Source organism: Paramisgurnus dabryanus, chromosome 18 (assembly GCF_030506205.2).
Source record: "Paramisgurnus dabryanus chromosome 18, PD_genome_1.1, whole genome shotgun sequence".
Classification (NCBI taxonomy): Eukaryota; Metazoa; Chordata; class Actinopteri; order Cypriniformes; family Cobitidae; genus Paramisgurnus; species Paramisgurnus dabryanus.
Window position 1 is genome coordinate 26,001,995 of NC_133354.1, and position 17,493 is coordinate 26,019,487.

General features: G+C 39.0%; 1 protein-coding gene across 5 annotated transcripts in view; it reads right to left on the reverse strand.

Annotated features, from left to right (window-relative positions):
- Positions 1-255: 255 nt before the first annotated feature.
- Positions 256-17,493, reverse strand: part of ndst1b (N-deacetylase/N-sulfotransferase (heparan glucosaminyl) 1b) — a 107,062-nt gene continuing 89,824 nt past the window's right edge. For all 5 annotated transcript variants that reach the window (XM_065287502.2, XM_065287503.2, XM_065287504.1 and 2 more), the window contains 7 exons: positions 14,364-14,460; positions 9,440-9,563; positions 8,469-8,643; positions 6,253-6,423; positions 5,776-5,885; positions 5,255-5,357; positions 256-2,952 (listed from right to left, as the gene is read on the reverse strand). In XM_065287502.2, the coding sequence (XP_065143574.1) occupies positions 2,833-2,952; positions 5,255-5,357; positions 5,776-5,885; positions 6,253-6,423; positions 8,469-8,643; positions 9,440-9,563; positions 14,364-14,460 (900 nt within the window). In that variant the 3' untranslated portion in view covers positions 256-2,832. The remainder of the gene's footprint in view (positions 2,953-5,254; positions 5,358-5,775; positions 5,886-6,252; positions 6,424-8,468; positions 8,644-9,439; positions 9,564-14,363; positions 14,461-17,493) is intronic.

Consider the following 17,493-nt stretch of genomic DNA (forward strand, 5'->3'; position numbering starts at 1 on the left):
AAATTTCTAAGGGGGCCAATAAATGTGTCCAGTGTGTATTAGAGAAAAACTTTTATTTATTTGTATAATCCCCCCACACACTTTCACTTGTTTAACTTGAATATAACATGATCGTTTTGTGATATTGAATTAAAACTCAAAATGAGAAAAATTGTAGAATTATTTTCACGGCATTCTTCGCTCATATTTACCAAAATCGCTAATATTTTTATCCACAGCTGTATACGTATAACATAAAAAGCAGACACCGAGAACTAGAAAGACAGTGGTTTCTTTATTTGCAAATTAATCACAAAAATATTGGCTACCAACAATAAAAAATATTAACAACGGTAGGTTTGATTGTACAGTCCAGATGATTATTTCCTTAGTTATTTTATTCTATCTATTGATGTCCTACATTATGATACAGAAAGCACAATATTGGCAGTGTGAAAATCATGGGGACCCCTCTGCACATCTCCGTGTTGTCAAAATATAAAAAAAACATAACAATATTTAATATTCTCTCTGTTCCATTCATTCATAATAAACTGATTCTGTACACTGCGACTGACATTTTATTTAAACATAAGTTGTGCTTGGTGCGAAACTTCCCATTCTACCAGGAAACACAATATATTGCATTATTAGATTTCAACAAGGGATAGGACTAAATTATAATGGAAAAGTAGAATATTACATGTGATTATATGACTAATCCGTGAGCAGCATGTAAGGTTTTGTACCGTAGACAGATGTAAACTACTTACATTTAAACCAAGACCCAAAAAACGATTTGTAAAAGGTACTGGTAATACAAATGTCAATGTCTAAAGTCTGATGGCAAAATATTAGAGTGTAGTGATATCCTTCCCACAAGAGAAATGCATTGAAATGTTTTTTCCGGTCAGCAACACAAATTTTGTGCTTCTCAAGCATCATACTTCCAGGTCGATGAAGAAAACGACAGGCTGTACAGTTTTTACAAATACGATCTGTATTATAGAAAATAAACGCTCTCTGATATCGTCCGCTCTCTATTTGTAATATTGCGAAACTGTGCGTACAGCACGTGACCCTCACCCAAATGTCCCCCTCCTAAAACAAGACCTACCAGGGCAATTCGAGATCGAACTGCGCTTTCTATTGGTGCCGCAGAACTCACACATTATTGTAAAATCCTAGACATAGTCTTTCAAATGGAAGCCAATGTCGGTTATTGTTAGGCTTTAGTTACAGACACTACCTTTAGGGGGATTAAAATTAAAAAAAGACAATTAATGGCCTCTTTGGATGAACGTATAGTTCACACAGCTGTTAGTTTGACATGAGCTCGGAATTAATCGAGCGTGGAAGTACAGAAAAAAGTGCACGAAACTTTTCAAAGAACAAAAACGAAATCCAATTAATTTGATGCTATACATAAAATGAGGTTTGTGCTCGTTTCATGACTTCTCATTTCAGCAGCAAGTCTTCAGAAATAAAATCCATTAAAGCAGTGGTTTAATTCAGCCCCAGGACCGGGTTATGGGGCTCTCCGCGGACTGCCCCGCCTGCATCATGTCTATTATACAGCTTCCTCACTTACATTCATGAGTGTAATTCATACAGTCAGTCCAATAGCAATCAACAGTTCCTACTTCAGAGCACAGAGTCATAATGGCCATTTAAACGGTGGAGGCAATACATTCCTAAACACATTCTGATGACAATCCTGAATGCAAAGTAATAAGATGCTAAACAATCACATAAAAATTAGGGGTAAATGGGTAAAACATTCAATAAAAGGATAAAAGACTGCTATTGGCAGGCGAGTTTTACAAATCATTAAAATGGCAATAACCTTACTGACAAAACTACTTATCGCTCCAGTGAGATTTGGGATATAATGCCAAAATAACACAAGGGTCCAATTCTCGACATTCATCGTTTAATTAATATTAAAAGATCAGGCCCCTCGAGGCCGGTCTTAACCATCCACTGTATACTTTTGTGAATTTAACCGTAATTGATAGTTGAATTAAGGCAGTTGCTGCACACGGGCCGAAGGCATACCCCGCACTTTACAGTTTTATATTTACAGTCACATTTATTATGGATGTAGCTTATCTGTGTTTTAGTACCACAATTAATCACACATTATTAAGCTGTCCTGTGGATTTGAAATTAATAGCCATAAATACATCGTAATGAAATTTCACCTTTAAAAGTCACATTTTAAGCCTGGAGGGTGTGCAGCTGTAATGAATGGACTTAATAGCCTACAGAAAAAAGAAGAATGAAACTACAAGGCCGAAGGCCTTGTGTTGTGCAACACATGAAATGAGTGTTAAAAAAACATTTAACTAACAAAAAGTCTGACTTTTTCCACCCTGGCACTTGTTTATCAGTTACTGACTTGAGTATTGTCTACAACGATGATTAACGTGCATCTACAGCTCCGTCACTTCTAAATGCCCTCCTCTCCCATTCGCGTGTCCAGTTTAAACATAATGACAGAGCTCCCTAGTTGTTCAACACATCAGGGAAGTAGTAGAATGTCTTTCTGAAGCCTCCCATCGTGATCCCGTGTCAGTTTGTTGTGGTGGGTGTACCCCAAGGTTATGTCTTGGGCACCTCACTGTTCTCCAAAACGGAACAGAACCACAAGTGCACCCGAGTGCATTTTCTCTACATCTCCATATCTTGCCCTTTAGAAGCTCAGTCCCCTGAACTGAAGTTCCGCAAGGTCGCTGGAGGAGACTTGACCAACCGTGTGGCCGGCGGCTGACGGGGTGGACAAGAAGGTGAGTCCCCTCAAAAGTTGGGGTGTTTGAGTCTGACAGGTGTGTCCCCACCCCCCAGCTGAGGCTACCTACTGTGGAGCAGTTCCTCTCGGAGCCAGCTAGGCAGCGGCTGGCCCATTTTGTACAGCAGCTTGGAGAGCTCAATGTTGTGCTCATGGTAATACTCTCTCAGGAAGTTCCGAGACTGTGGAGGAAAAGGATGGGGTCAGTATGTAACACTTATTTTTATGCATAGATGTAAAACTGTGCCATGAACAGGTGCAATGTGATGACATTCCAACAATTCCACACTGAAAGCAATCAGCCAATCAGATCATATTTGATGTATAATACATATTTATGTGGAACAGGATCTTGCACAGATAAGAATTCTCTGACGCTTCAGAAAGAGAAGGTAAGTCAAAAACGCTGTATTGTTGTTGAGATTGATTAGGACACAATCTTACTGGGCGTTCACACCAGACACAGTTAAGACGGCAAACGAGAGTGATTTTCATGTCAAGTCAATGCAAATACGTGAAAAAAAGGCATCCTGCGGCACGAATGGCGCGGAACATTAGTGCGGATGGCGCATTTCACACAAATTGAGCGTTGCCACGGGAAATGCGGGAGTTGAACAATCTGAACTTTGGCGGATTTCTGCGCCGCGTTAATCAATCAGGACCTTGCTGTAGTAGTGACATGATTACAGAAAGCGAGCGGAGTCTCAGAAGCCCCTCCCATAATGCGAATTTCCACATAAATGTCTTGAATTATTAGAATTTCAAGCAATGAAGCTAGTTAACAAAATGTTGAAGCGCTCACTACACGTGAATAGCGCGTTTTTGACGCCTCTACCGCGGCTGGTGTGAATGCACCTTTAGATTTGCATGCATGATACAGCATTTATCGCTTACCGTTTTCTCCTGTTGTATCTGGTTAGGACACAGTTTGCATCTAAACATCTGGTTACAGCTATGAAAATGTCAAGCTTAAACTGAATAGACTCTAAAGCTGCATTTAGACTAGCAGCGACTAGCAGTAGCAGAGCGACGCAATCTCATTGATTTCAACAGAAGCTTGGCGACTTCCGGCGACACGAGCGACAGTGACTGTTGGTGACTGGATGGGGCATGTCCAGTTGTGCGACAAAGTTGAGAAAAGTTTAACTTTATGCAAATTATGAAATTTGGGAGCGACTACCAATGAGAACTCAGTGGTGTAAGCTGTTCTGGGTCAGTATATGTCTACCTTTAACTGTTTTGCCAAGCGTTTAGTGTAAATGCAGATATCGGATACGAGTCACTTTTAACGTATATAAGTGGGGCATAAATATCGGATACAGGCAAGAAATCGGAATTGGGCATCAAGATTTGCATTATAAATCCAGCCTAAGATTTAACCATAGCAATGTGCAAAAATTAAAAATCATATATTGAAATGAAATATTATTGGTAACAATACTAAATCTAGCCCATATTAAATACTACTGTATTATGTTGGGTAAATAAACTGTATACAGAACAATAAAAGCAACCAATATGTTGTTTTTTTTTTGCTACAAATGACATGGACACACAATTATACTCATTAATTATGAAAAATACTTTTCATCAAGTATGATCAATTATTTGACAAATTCCCAGGAAACAAGCATGCAGATAAAATGTATACAATGAATGCCCTGTAAGTCACTTTGAATAAAAGCGTCCACCCAGTGCATACGAATCCCAAAAATACAAATATCTACAATGCAAAATAGGTCAAATCCTCTGCTGAACAGTTAAACATTTTTTGACGGGATATTATTCCACATGCCTCTGGCTTAAAAAGGGTCATGAACCCGCGTCCGCTGCTGTGTGTGTCTGTAATGACAGTGTCCTGCTTGCTCTACAGCTCTTTCTCTCAGGAGTGCCGCTACTCCCACTGCGTCTGCAGAACCAGGCGTCTGTTCATTCACCCCTCATTAACTCTGATATGTCTGCCAGAAAGCCTCAAGGTAACATCAAGGTCCTCAGCATCCGAATGAGCCCATTCCTTATCATGCACTTTTAAAAGACACTTAACTGATGCTCCAGGCCCTTCCTTAAAATAAATCTGTTGAAATGAACCTGGGGTAACTAATACAAAAAATGGCATAGATAGATAAAAAAACCCTGGCCATATTGTGTTTACAATGCAAGTTATTGGGTATTAACTGTTGTCTCTAACTTCTTGTTTAGGGTACTGCTGTACATAACTGTGCTATTGTCAACATTATTGATTACGTGTGAAGCATAGCAGTGCTGATATTCATCTCCAGGTATAAATATTAATATATTTGGCAGATGCTTTTATACAAAATTAGTATTTTATTAGTATGCGTGTTTCTTGGGAATCAAACCCACAACTTTTTTATTTTTTGCTTTTGCGCAATGCTCTTATAACGGAGCATTTGTATTTTTTTTAATAAGCGTTGACCGGATCAAAAACCGTCTTTAATTCCAATTTCATAGTAAATGACTCACATCAACATCCATGTCAGGATATCTCCTCCCCTTACTCTTCCCCAGGCATTTGGTCTTCCCACCGTCGACCAGCTGGCACCAGAAGCCCTTCTTGGGATCAAACCTGCAGTAGGAAAAAAAAATGGAGGAATAAGGAAAAGCTGGAAATGTTTCTACATCAGCCTGATCAAAAGAGAAAATAACAGACAGATGGTGCACAGCGAAGCCTTCAGAGAGACAGGACAGGACAACCTACTTCATTGGCTATCGGGACATGTGGCTCACAGATGTTATTGCTTATGAGATTATGTGAGTGCATACAAAAAAATTGAGCACATATAGAGAGAATAGATGGATGAAGTCAGGAGCAAGTGTGCATGTGAAAAAGCAGGTAATTAAAAAGTAAGATGAGACTTCAAAGCGACTGTATCACACCTCAGGTGCTCAATAATACATTGCTTGTTAATGCCGACGAAGACTCTTAATTGTCAGTCATTAAAAAGAAATGGGAAACTCGTGGTGCTTGGGGACGGGGTGCTTACGTGAGGATCTTGTGGTAGTTGAGTATGTTTGTCAGGGCTAGAAACTTTTGGATTTTGTCCATCACTGAAGAAGGCTCTGTCCTCAGCATCTGTCCATCCAGGACCAGGATCTAAGGACACACGAGATTATCTTAGTTTATATGTCATCTGAAATTAAATCTTAGTCTTCACATATACAGAAATGAAAAATTTAAATCTGGTATGTTTACACAGAGTTTTGTAATGTAGAATGTTATATTGCGAAGTTGATTTCATTAATTGATTTCACAATGGATCTTACTTGGTCAATATGAAAGATATCAAGGTTGTATTTTCACAAAATGCTCTTTACATTATATAGGAAGATTTTATGCAGAAAACTGTAAATTACAAAAAATGAATTTAGCTAGCCTGGGACTGGCTCAAAAAAATAACCCTTTAGTGACTGATGCAGACTTTTCGGACATTATGAAAACATGTTAAAAAACAGGTTGATACCTGGCTGGGGTGATAGTGTGTAAGCCAGCGCTGTAAGTGTGTGGCGTACAGGCCGGGCACCAGACAGCGACTCTGGAGGACCCTCAGTTTGATGGGAGTGTCCCGGCCAGCTGTTATGACATCATGGAATGTGTATTTCTGAGCCACAGGATCATCATGAGCCCTCTGGTGCTGAAAGACAGCAATGACAACAAATACACTATTTAAAAAGACTGCAAATCATGCAAAACTCCCACCCCCAAATCAGATATATACAAAGCCTGGAGAGAGAGAGAGAGAGAGAGAGAGCAAGAGAGAGAGAGAGATGAGATGATTTACATACAAAATATTTTAATGACAGAGTGGGTAAAACAGTTAACCCTAAGTTTAACTGTGTAAATGTTAAAATTCTGTGATTTTTTATCTTTTCCTGTTTACATTTATTTATCTTTTATTTTATAATTTTAATTTTGATCTCTTCCATTCTGACATTGGAATCTGTTCTCATTAACATTTCATAAAGAAGACCAAGCTGAAGGTCTTTCCTCTCTTTCTGCAAACCAGGGGTGCATTTCCCGAAAGCGACTATAATCGCAAATTCTGTCGTTACCAATAGAGTTCAATGGTAACAACGAACACAATGGTTTGGGAAATGCACCCCAGTGTAGGTTTAAAAGGTGTGTAAGATGTTCTAAAATGCTAGCATTTTTTTTTTAAGTTGCCAGCCAGCGACAATATTTTTATGATTTTCACAAAAGTTGAATGCCTTCAAGAAAAATGTATTTAAATATATTAACATACAATACATTAAATGAAAGAACAGACCCTCTGCTTTTCATCCTATCTTTATTTGTTCTCTTTTTATCACCTCATACACAGAGTTCTTACAGTTTTTAAAACAGTGGATGCTTCAGTGTTTTATAAGTTAGGTAAGAAGAGCACCATCTGGTGGATAATAGCAGAAACGTGCATAGTCGTAAAAACTCGACATTGGTAGAGAAGTGTTTTCTCTTAATTAACCAGATAATGGCGGGGAAAGAGTTAATACGCAAAGACAAATTATTATTATGCCTTTCGTAATTTTCGGGTATTCGGTTCATTTTCCAATAAAAGTTTAAACACTGTGACTGTCTAGAGCAGGGATGGGCAACTTCGGTCCTGGAGGGCCGATGTCCTGCAGAGTTTAGCTCCAAGTTGCCTCAGCACACCTGCCTAAAAGTTTCTAGTATGCCTAGTAAGACCTTAATTGGCTGCCCCAAGTATTTTAATTTATGGTTGGAGCTAAACTCTGTAGGACACCGGCCCTCCAGGACCGAAGCTGCCCATCCCTGGTCTAGAGTACTTGCACATTATTTCTCTGGCTGTTTTCACACTGGCAGTTAAGTGCGATACCGGGCACTGCTCACATAAAAAACGTGTAATGTGAAAGCTGTCACGTGAAGCTGGTAACCAACCCGGGACTACATGAAGAAGGTGGTCTGAGCTCGGTTGCAATGGAACTCTACGGTTTGCATGAATTTGAAAGCACCTCGGACTCGTGGAAAAAGTGCAAAAATAACCTGCACATGCGTTTTAGCAAATAATCGACCATTTGTTTCTATATAGCAAAGCTATATAGACCAAAAATACCTTTTGTACCAGGCTGTAAACTTGAGGCATTTTAAAAAGGGGAATGAAGCCAGCATCCAACGGTTTGTCAATGAATTGCAGTTTAAGTCACTTCTGTGTTGGCTTCATCACAGAGATGGGAAGGTTGCCTTTTGATTTTATCATGCAAACCACCTGACACTGCAATGCTGATGTACGTTTGAAGCAGGACTGTTTGTCCAACCAATGGAAGACGTGGGAGTGTTCAGAAAAGCTGACTGAAAACTAAGTTTATGTAACTTATTAAAAAAAATAAGTTACATAAAAGTTTTAATTTGTAACATTCAGGGTGAAAATTGTTATGTGAAACTAAATGACCATCTTAAACTACTAATGAAACCTTGATTAAAAAGAAAATGACAAAACTACAGAAGTGTAAAATTCAGATACAGAAGTGGTGTCATTCTGCAATCCTAAAGGGGCTATAATCTACACCTCTGCAGTTTTTTAATTATCAAACCCATACAGAATTACATTCTTCACACTAGAAAAATCCCCAGCACCACATTGCAGATCGCATCTACAGTCTGGAGCACGAATGGTGGCTTTATTTAACCCCGACGATGACACATGAGAACTTTGAGACTGACCTGATACCAGGAATAGGCTCTGTCAGCTGGGTTGATCAGAATGGTGATGATCTTGGCTTTGGGCAAAAGGGCAGCTGCTCGCCGGGCCGCGACCTCCGAGTCAAAGTAGTTGGCGCTTTTCTCAAAGTAGAAATCGGAACTAGTGTTGGACGGTAAAGGGAAATACTCCATGTACCTAACAAATGTACAATAAAAGACCACACACACAATAAAAACAGTTAGCATGACATTCATTTCTGTTTAACACAAACAAGAGGAAATCCAAAGGGAATGGAAAATTTAATAAAGGCAACATGGCAGACACGTGTGGTGTCGACATCTGTGAAAAACATGTTTATAGCACAGTTTCTCTGTTGAATTAAATATCTCATGTTAACAACTATCAAAAGAAAGACACAGGATGCGAGAGAGACAATTTGAACTAGTTTGCTTTGTTTTAAAATGACCCATAATGCCTTTCTCTCAAGGGAACATTAACCTCCATGTCTTCTAATAGTATTAGCATCAAAGCTTGCCATGCTTTCAAAATCTCTGTACTTCACAGCCGTTAATAAGAGCTATTGGACTTTTAAACCCCCATGAAATTGCATGATGAGGAGAGTTTACTTTCCTGCACTGACGCATTATTTGGGGTGGAACACAATCCAGTGGCATCCAATAGCCTTCATATCATGTCACAGTCCTTGCTACTGCTAGTCAAAATATAAACAGACGACGTTCTCTTTCTACATTTTAATGTTAGTCGTTAATGTTTTTGTTTTAGGTTTCTGAGATGTTTTAACTTAATATACTCGTCTTGATATGTATCGCTATCTAACTAAAGCTGAATCGAACTGAATTAAAGCAAAACATCATCTTTCACACTTTTATAAGATCTTATAAAGTCTTTAAATCAAGAAGAGATCACAGCCGAGCAACAAAACGTTACTAAGAGAGAAGGCAAAGGGAGAGAGATATGAAGAGCCACACACCAGTCAATGCCCCTGTGGTAGTTTCGGCCATTGAAGAACTGAATTTCCTCAAAGGTCTCTTTGCTGGGGTAATTGCTGGTCAGATCGGGATGCATGCCGAGGAACAGGTAGAGGGCAGTAGTTCCTAAATGAAGATCAGACAGCAATGAGTCAACACACAGAATTACTGAAAACATATCTCACTGGAGCTAGCTTAGCATTTTTTCATTCCCGTTAATATAGCTTTTTCGTATTCGTCTACAATCTTAAAGTGAAGTGAAAGTGACACGCTTGTCAAGTAGGCAACGCATACTCAAAATGTGACCTATCACAGTGAGTAGTGTACACAAACACACCCGGGATCACTGGGCAGATATCACAGCGCCCGTGGAGCAATTAGGGTACTAGTACATTCACACGGGCCGTAAGCGTAAACGCCAAGGCTTTGAACCGGTTCATGGTACGAAAACCAGAGACTTTTGATGTTTTTCAAGGAACAGAAACGAAACCAGAAACTTTCAAAAAATATATTCCAGAAAAGTATCGTTATTTTAAATAATGGTAACCGGTTAATACGGTTATTTTTTTTCGTTCTTTGACAAGATTTCTGTGCAATATGACTCGTTGAAGTTCACTTCCGGACGTCATTGACTCATCGGAGAAATGAGAAGTTTGCCACCAGCAACTAGCCTAACTTACTCAAGCCCAAGTCTCTAATGGTCAATCATAAGAGGGAAATATTGTAGGCTACCAATTTTCTCAAGTTTTGTTTTTTAATGCTAATTAGTGGTAACGGATCGCAGTTGATCCGTGATCTGTACAGATCACGGTACAGATCACGACCCCACGGTTCGGCTCGCATGCGATTCGCGGATTAATATGCAAATTTAAATGGGGTGAAAGTTGATCATTTGCACGTGCTTCAAAGGTTAACACTTAAGTGATTTTAAACAATTTAACCGCAAAAGGCATTTCTCAACTTTTCAAGCACCAATCCGTACGTCAGCCAAACAGATCGCATTATACCTAGTGTGAGCCAGCCAATTACGTTTATGCATGTGTTGCGGCCACATTATTGCAGAGAGCATTCAATCCACCCTGCTTGGATGATACTGAGAGTAAACTTTCATGTTTTAATTTGACCAAAACTGGATGCTCTCTCGCAGATATGAGTGTGAGAATGCACCAGTAGAATCGGCGCAAATGGTACATGGTAAAATTATGGTAACTTTTTGTAAGCGCTCATTTATAAATCAGAATTAATGTTAGCGCATCTTGTGGTCAAGTGCACATTATGAAAGGAGCCTGCGAGACAGTCGACTTCACAGGATTAGGCTAATTCGGTGTTTCAACTTTCCTCATTCATCCCGACCCGTTTACCTTAGGGGGTCAGAGGTTTTGACTCAAAAGTCAGAAAGTGGAAGGGATCACACAAGTTTCTCTTGTTATTGATGGGCCATACGACTCTGTCCCATGATTGGACACATTTTTTTCTTTTGCTTTTTTGAGTACCGCGCGGCAGAGGCTTCACCAGGATTTGCGTAGTTTAGAGTGACAAATCGCACCAGCGTACTTTGAGGTCAAAATGCGTACCTGCTGCGCAAAATGCGTACAGGTTGGCAGGTCTGGGTTTGGAATGACACGGGGTGATTTATGATACATTTTTCATATTGTAATAAACAATCCCTTTAATAGTGTTGTTTGTGCTTTAAACACTGAAAATATAACCTTATTTACACTAAATTTGTGCTCCAGCTGCTTTCTTTGCCGCCATTTTATTTTTTCTAACTCAACCAGGCTCGACCAATCACATTCCCCAGGCCCGCCCACGAATAGAATTGTGGGATAAAACGATTAAACATTGGATTCAGACGCCTTAATGCCTCGAATGCTGCCTTCAAAATGCAATTCTAGAGATTTGAAACGCAGCCAATATAAACATCATGTTACACATTGACTGGACCATAACAAGCATTTTGGATGAATATTAAGAAAGACTGACAATATCTACAGTAAAAATTATGTTAAGAATTAAATAACATGGGTATCACCAAAGTCATCTCAAAATATCCAAGCACATTTCTCTGAAATTGTGTCATACAGGACGTTGCAATGCTATTTAATTGGATACCTTTATCTGTCAAGTTTTGTAAGAAGGTAACAACAGAGTGAAAGATTTATTTTTAATTTTTGTGTGAACTATTACTTTAAACTATCCAGTACGGTACGTTTTTGTTGTTTTTGCATGCATTGTTCTGACTGCTGTCAAGAAACTGAATATGAAAAAATGACTATGAAACAGTTAAGGACACAAAAGCCACATCTCAAATGAAAGATGCAATTGAAGAGGTGTAAAATTCACTAAAAAGATACCGCTAACTGATACACAAGCCCTAAAGGCTCAAGTCATAATGTTAATAAATAAATAAAGTCACTCGAAGGCCCAACCCCTAATCCAGCTTTTATTGAGAAGATTAACCCAGCCATTTTACTACCAACACTTACAGTTAGCTATTGCTCCCTGAAGACATCTTTTAGAAGTTTAATTAGTCAGAGCTGTAAAACTGAAATTCACATTGACCGAGGAGCCCGTACATAAAAAAAAACTGCTAGTCTCGCAGACTGGCCGTTGAGATTAATAATCACTCCTCCTCAGCATAAAATCACAATGTTAAAGCCCCTTAAAGGTACAGTTCACTAAAAAATAAAATAGAGTCATCATTTTCTCATCCCCATGTTGTTTTAAACCTGTATGAATTTATTTTTTCTGATGAACACAAAAGAAGATATTTTGATGAATGATGGTAAACACACAGCTGATTGTAACCATTGACTTCCATAGTAGAAAAACAAATATTATGGAAGTACCCATTGAATTCCATCATATTTGTTTTCCAAAAAAAAACATGTTTGTTTATGTATTTGGTGTATTGCAATGTGTTTGCGTGGTTTATGTAAAAAAACACATTATTTTCCACATACCATACATTAGTGCAGCTGCTCTATGCCGTTCACGCCACAACTATTACCATGCGTTTACACCAGCCGCGGTAGAGGCGGGAAAAACACGCTATTTGCGCGTAGTTGGAAGCTTGAACATTTGAATTCACTCGCTTCATTCTCGTGTGAAAGCCGCGCGTGAAATTCTAGTCATTCGAGAAATTCACGCGGAAATTTGCGTCATGGGAGGGGCTTCTGCGACTCCACTGAGACTCCGCCACTCCACTTGCTTCCTGTAATCACGTCACTCCTACAGCAAGGTCCTGATTGGTTAACACGGGGCAGAAATCTGCCGAAGTTCAGATTTTTGAACTTGCGCGTTTCACGCGGCAACGCTCAGTACCGCGCCTTCCGCACCATCTGCGTGTACCGCGACGCAGGATGCCTAATCGCATCTTTGCATTGACTTAACATGTAAATCATCCGCGCTTGCTGCCTCTACCGCGGCTGGTGTAAACGCGGCATTAGGCTTTTTCATCGCATAGTACCCCACGGTTTGGTTTGGGTCAGGCGGGTCAGCTCACCTCACTTTGGCTTGGTTAGCTTTTCCATTGAGTTAAGTAACACTTCGGAGTGGGAGGGATTATAGGTGTGTCGTTATATTTGTGCTGTGACATCCTACAAGTGAGAGAGTCGTTTAAAATTCCCATACATTAATTATTTCTCAGCCCGCCACAAAATTAAAATTGACCACCACAAATAGATGTTTGCACATCGCGTTTATCACAACCTCTGTTTCACATGACAGTTTCTGTACAAAGCCCGTGGCGTCAGTCGACATGCTCTGCTGAGCCTCATTTAAGTTGCATTTAAGTATAATATGCAAATGTGCCGCCACAAACTGCAAGTCTGGAAAAAAAATGGAAGGTGTTGCTGATTCTCAACTTGTGGATGTTTTTCATCGCTAAAAGGGAGTTTGGGAACTTATAGCAGAACACAGTTGACAACATGTTTGCTCGAGACAGCGCAAGCTAGCACGAAGGTAAAGATAATCTTTTACATTTTAGTGATGACGCTGGTAGTGACGATTCTCTCAGACCAATCAGTGATCTACCGTGTTTTCGCGTCACGTTTTGGTATCAGCTCGGGTCTCTTGGAAACCCGACGGATGTGGTACTAAAAAAAGTATTGGGTACTACGTACTGCACCCAGTGGAAAAGCTCACAAAAGTAAGCTGACCCAAACCAAACCGTGGGGTACTATGCAATGGAATAGCGCCATTTAAAGAACAATATCGTTGGGATTACTTGCTGACTGATATTTTTCCAACTGATGAACGACAAACCATTTTGAATTTGAATTTAAAATGCATGGGCACTGTGGAAAAGCTAAAATTACTTCAGGTGTCCAGCGCTGTTGCAGTTACATTGGCTTCATTATTTTATTTTTATTTAACTACAATGACTATAAAAGGTAATAGACAAACTAGATTCACTGTTTAGAGATACACAAAACATAGCTTGTTGAGAGAGGTCACACTAAAAATACTGACTGATGCCTAAAGACGACATTTAGTTGTTTTGTTTGCAATTTTGTGTAAATATGGATATATGCAAATATGGATATATTTTTCCCTCATTCTTTCTTTCTGCTGCTGCTTTGACTCATAGACAAAAATCCCCACAAGTTAACATTGTCTGATAGTGTCTGTAGTTTATAAACCTTTACAATAGGGTTGTGCCGATAGATGATAATATACAACCTACAACAATAAACAAATGAGCTTTGTTGCATGGACCACTAAAAATACACATGCAAAATGCACCTATATAGTGTATTTTCTGAAAATATGAGGTCTGTTTGTCCTATTATATGACTTTAAAAGGCTGGAGATTTGTTTTAAAGTTGTCTTCAAGCTGAATCTAGGTCTGACTATTACAGCTAGATGGCGCAAGCGCACACATGCTTGAAACATGATGATGTGTAGTGAGCGCACATCACTTACCGGTCTTCTGAGGCCCAATGATAAGCAGCTTGGGGAAGCGATCACAGGTCTTCTCTTTAGACCAGATGTCTTTATGCCGTTTGTCCTCACACGGGTCCTGTAAGGGCAAGTCATTTAGTGAGTATATACTTGTACACTAATACACAAAAGCACATTAGCAATAGACGACAACAACGAGAACATTTTTTATCATTTATTAAGACAACATTCATTTGGGAAACTTGCAATAATAAGCCACTGGACTTGAATATAGCATCAGGAAAAGTGCATTATGGGAGATGGTTGTTGTTAACTATTTAAAGGAACAGTTCATCACTAAGGGATTTTGTAACATTTGTAGCTGTCCACATGACCTTAACTCTCTAGTGAATACATGTAAGGCCATAATTGTAATGTATTTACTGTAATAATTCAGTCTTAGACTTTACATTTGTTATGATATCATCCAAGATGAGGATGTTTATGGAATTAACCAAATTAAAATCAGGAAGAATAAACAATCCTTGGTCAACAGCTTTGAAGTGTCTCAGGAGAAAGCTGCCTGGCAGCAACCGTCCCCCTTCATCCATCACAGCTAAAGAGTAGTGTAACAGCGGTAATCAACCAGTGATTTTAATCCACCTGTCACCGTTAACGCAAAGTCATCCTTGAGGTATCTAAATGAATACAGCAAATTTAAATCTTGTGCCAAGCGGGAGATGGTCAGCCGCTGCATTAAGATGACTGCGATCCATCAGATCCTCTTTCACGTCGAGCTCCTGTCCATCTCAATGAAGGGATTAAGAGCCGGCATCACAGCACTAATGATCAGAACGTCTCGCCTGAATGCTCACCAGTGCTAAATGGTGTATTATACTGAATTAACACCTCTGTGAGTGCAATACAAATTCACTCATGGGATCACAGTTTGTTGACTGTAACAAGGGCTCTTTCCCGAATCCTAATGCCATCCTAGACAGCATTTCAAGAGAGCGTTCAAAGGATATAAGCAGCTTTATTATGCACCTCTCTAGGATCAATTTAGCATTGCATTTATCCTTTGCCGATATTAAACCTGCAAATCGTGCATGGCAAAAAGCTTTGAAAAATAAGTAAAAAAGTCTCTTAAGAATTTGCCTGTTAGTTATTACAGGGTTATGCAGGTTTCACAAACTCATTATAACCTTTTTAAAACTGTTATGAATCAAATTTAAGACCTATATCATGACAATGAAGTCTAATTTTATAGTCCAGTGAGCAAACGTCCGCGGGTGAAAATAAGACTTTTGAGGTGTTATGAAACATTTTGATAAAAAAGTAAATGCAAAGTAAGAGCATCAAAATAAGAAGCATACAGTTACAAAAAAAATTTCATTTACTTTTTTGCACATGATTTCAAATGATATCATATAAATCAATTTTGTTGTTTTTTCCACATTTAAAGGGAAAATTTTCATTACCGCAACGTGTCCATGACTGGATTTGGGTTCTTTGCATAGAAAGTAAAAAAAGATGGACGACGCGACGTCGCCTCCCACCATTGTAATGAATTGAAGCCAAAAATGTCCGACCACGGTCGCCGCCATGTTAGGTAAAAACGTCAGTTTGGAGCCAAGGCATGCGCAGAAGGAATCGTCCGTGGAGCCAGAGGCGGAGCAGCGGTATCAAACTTCCGCCCAAACGCCCGCGCAACCAATTCAACCACGCCAATCATAACGTCACGCCCCGTTTCAATTGCATCAAATTACATGCTAAAATGAAACTAACCACAATAATGAAGACTTGAACATATACCAGCGTGATAAAACTACTTGAAAGGCCCAAAAACATATTTCGGAAACTTTTATTGGAAGTGTAAATAATATTTTTATTTAGGGCAGAGTCCCATTCAATTGAATGGAGAGGGCGGGGTTTATGACTTGTACTGCAGCCAGCCACCAGGGGGCAATCAAAAAGCCAGAGGCTTCACTTTTCAAGGCTTATGAGGCACACCCGGTTCTTTGACATGGAAATATTTATAATAAAATAATCTAAAAATAGTATTTGGTGATCATTGGTAAATGTAGAGACAACGATAAGGAATATAAATGTGTCCAAGACCAATTTTCTCATCCTCCCAAACAATTTTCAATCATTGTTTAAGCACTCAAGGAACTAACATTTAAAACATAAAAATTGTTGTAAGGGACATAATTGACTGTGACACTCAAGATGGCTACCAGGTAAGCAGTTCTTATTTTTTCTCTCCAAATAAAAGTTGAAATTTTGTTTGTCATAGTACCTAGACAACTTTTTAGTTCTCATTACCGGAACACGAGTTTGTAAATGCATATATTTAATGTAATATCATGTTTCGGTAATGATCATTTTTGATAATGATAATCTAAAAAATTTAAATAATTCTATAGGAAATATTTGATAAATCCTCTAAAAATAATGGTTATAGTTACTTCAGATCTTAATCTTATATGTGAAAAAACAAAATTGGCTTTAAGGGCTTTTTAACAATTCTGATGCTGGACACCTTCTAAATCTGGATTTCGTGAGAATCACCCCCATGTGTTGTTTAAGACCTTTTTATCTTTAGTCATTGAAATTTGTCTCCCCCTGTGATGTCAGAGGGGGATAATGCCGCATCATAATCTGCACTATCCAACCATGGCACTGCCATTTAGTGCAGAGATCAGCTCATTTGCATTTAAAAGGACACACCCCAAAACACCAGATTTTTGCTCAAACCAACAAAGCTGCAATTTTAACATGCTATAATAAATTATCTATACTGTACTTTGAGCTAGAACTTCACGTATGTACTCTGGGGACACCAAAGATTTATTTTACGTCTTAAAAAAGTGAAATGTCCCCTTTAAGACTTTATTTTTAAGACCCGGAAACCCTTATAATATATTGCCCTGGAAGACAACTGCCTATGTAGTTGGTAGACTGCAAACCAGCTCATTAGGTTTTGAAAGAGCCACAGGGATGTATTTAAGGAAAACTCTTAAAAGTTGCATCTTATGTGTAACAGCGGCTTGTAGATAACAACTCCAGAGGAAAGAAGATTATTCAGAGGAGGGCAATCTGTGGACCTCCGCAGAGCCAAAAGAAAAAATGTGACCTCAACCTTGACAGGAAACGTGAAGGATCAAAG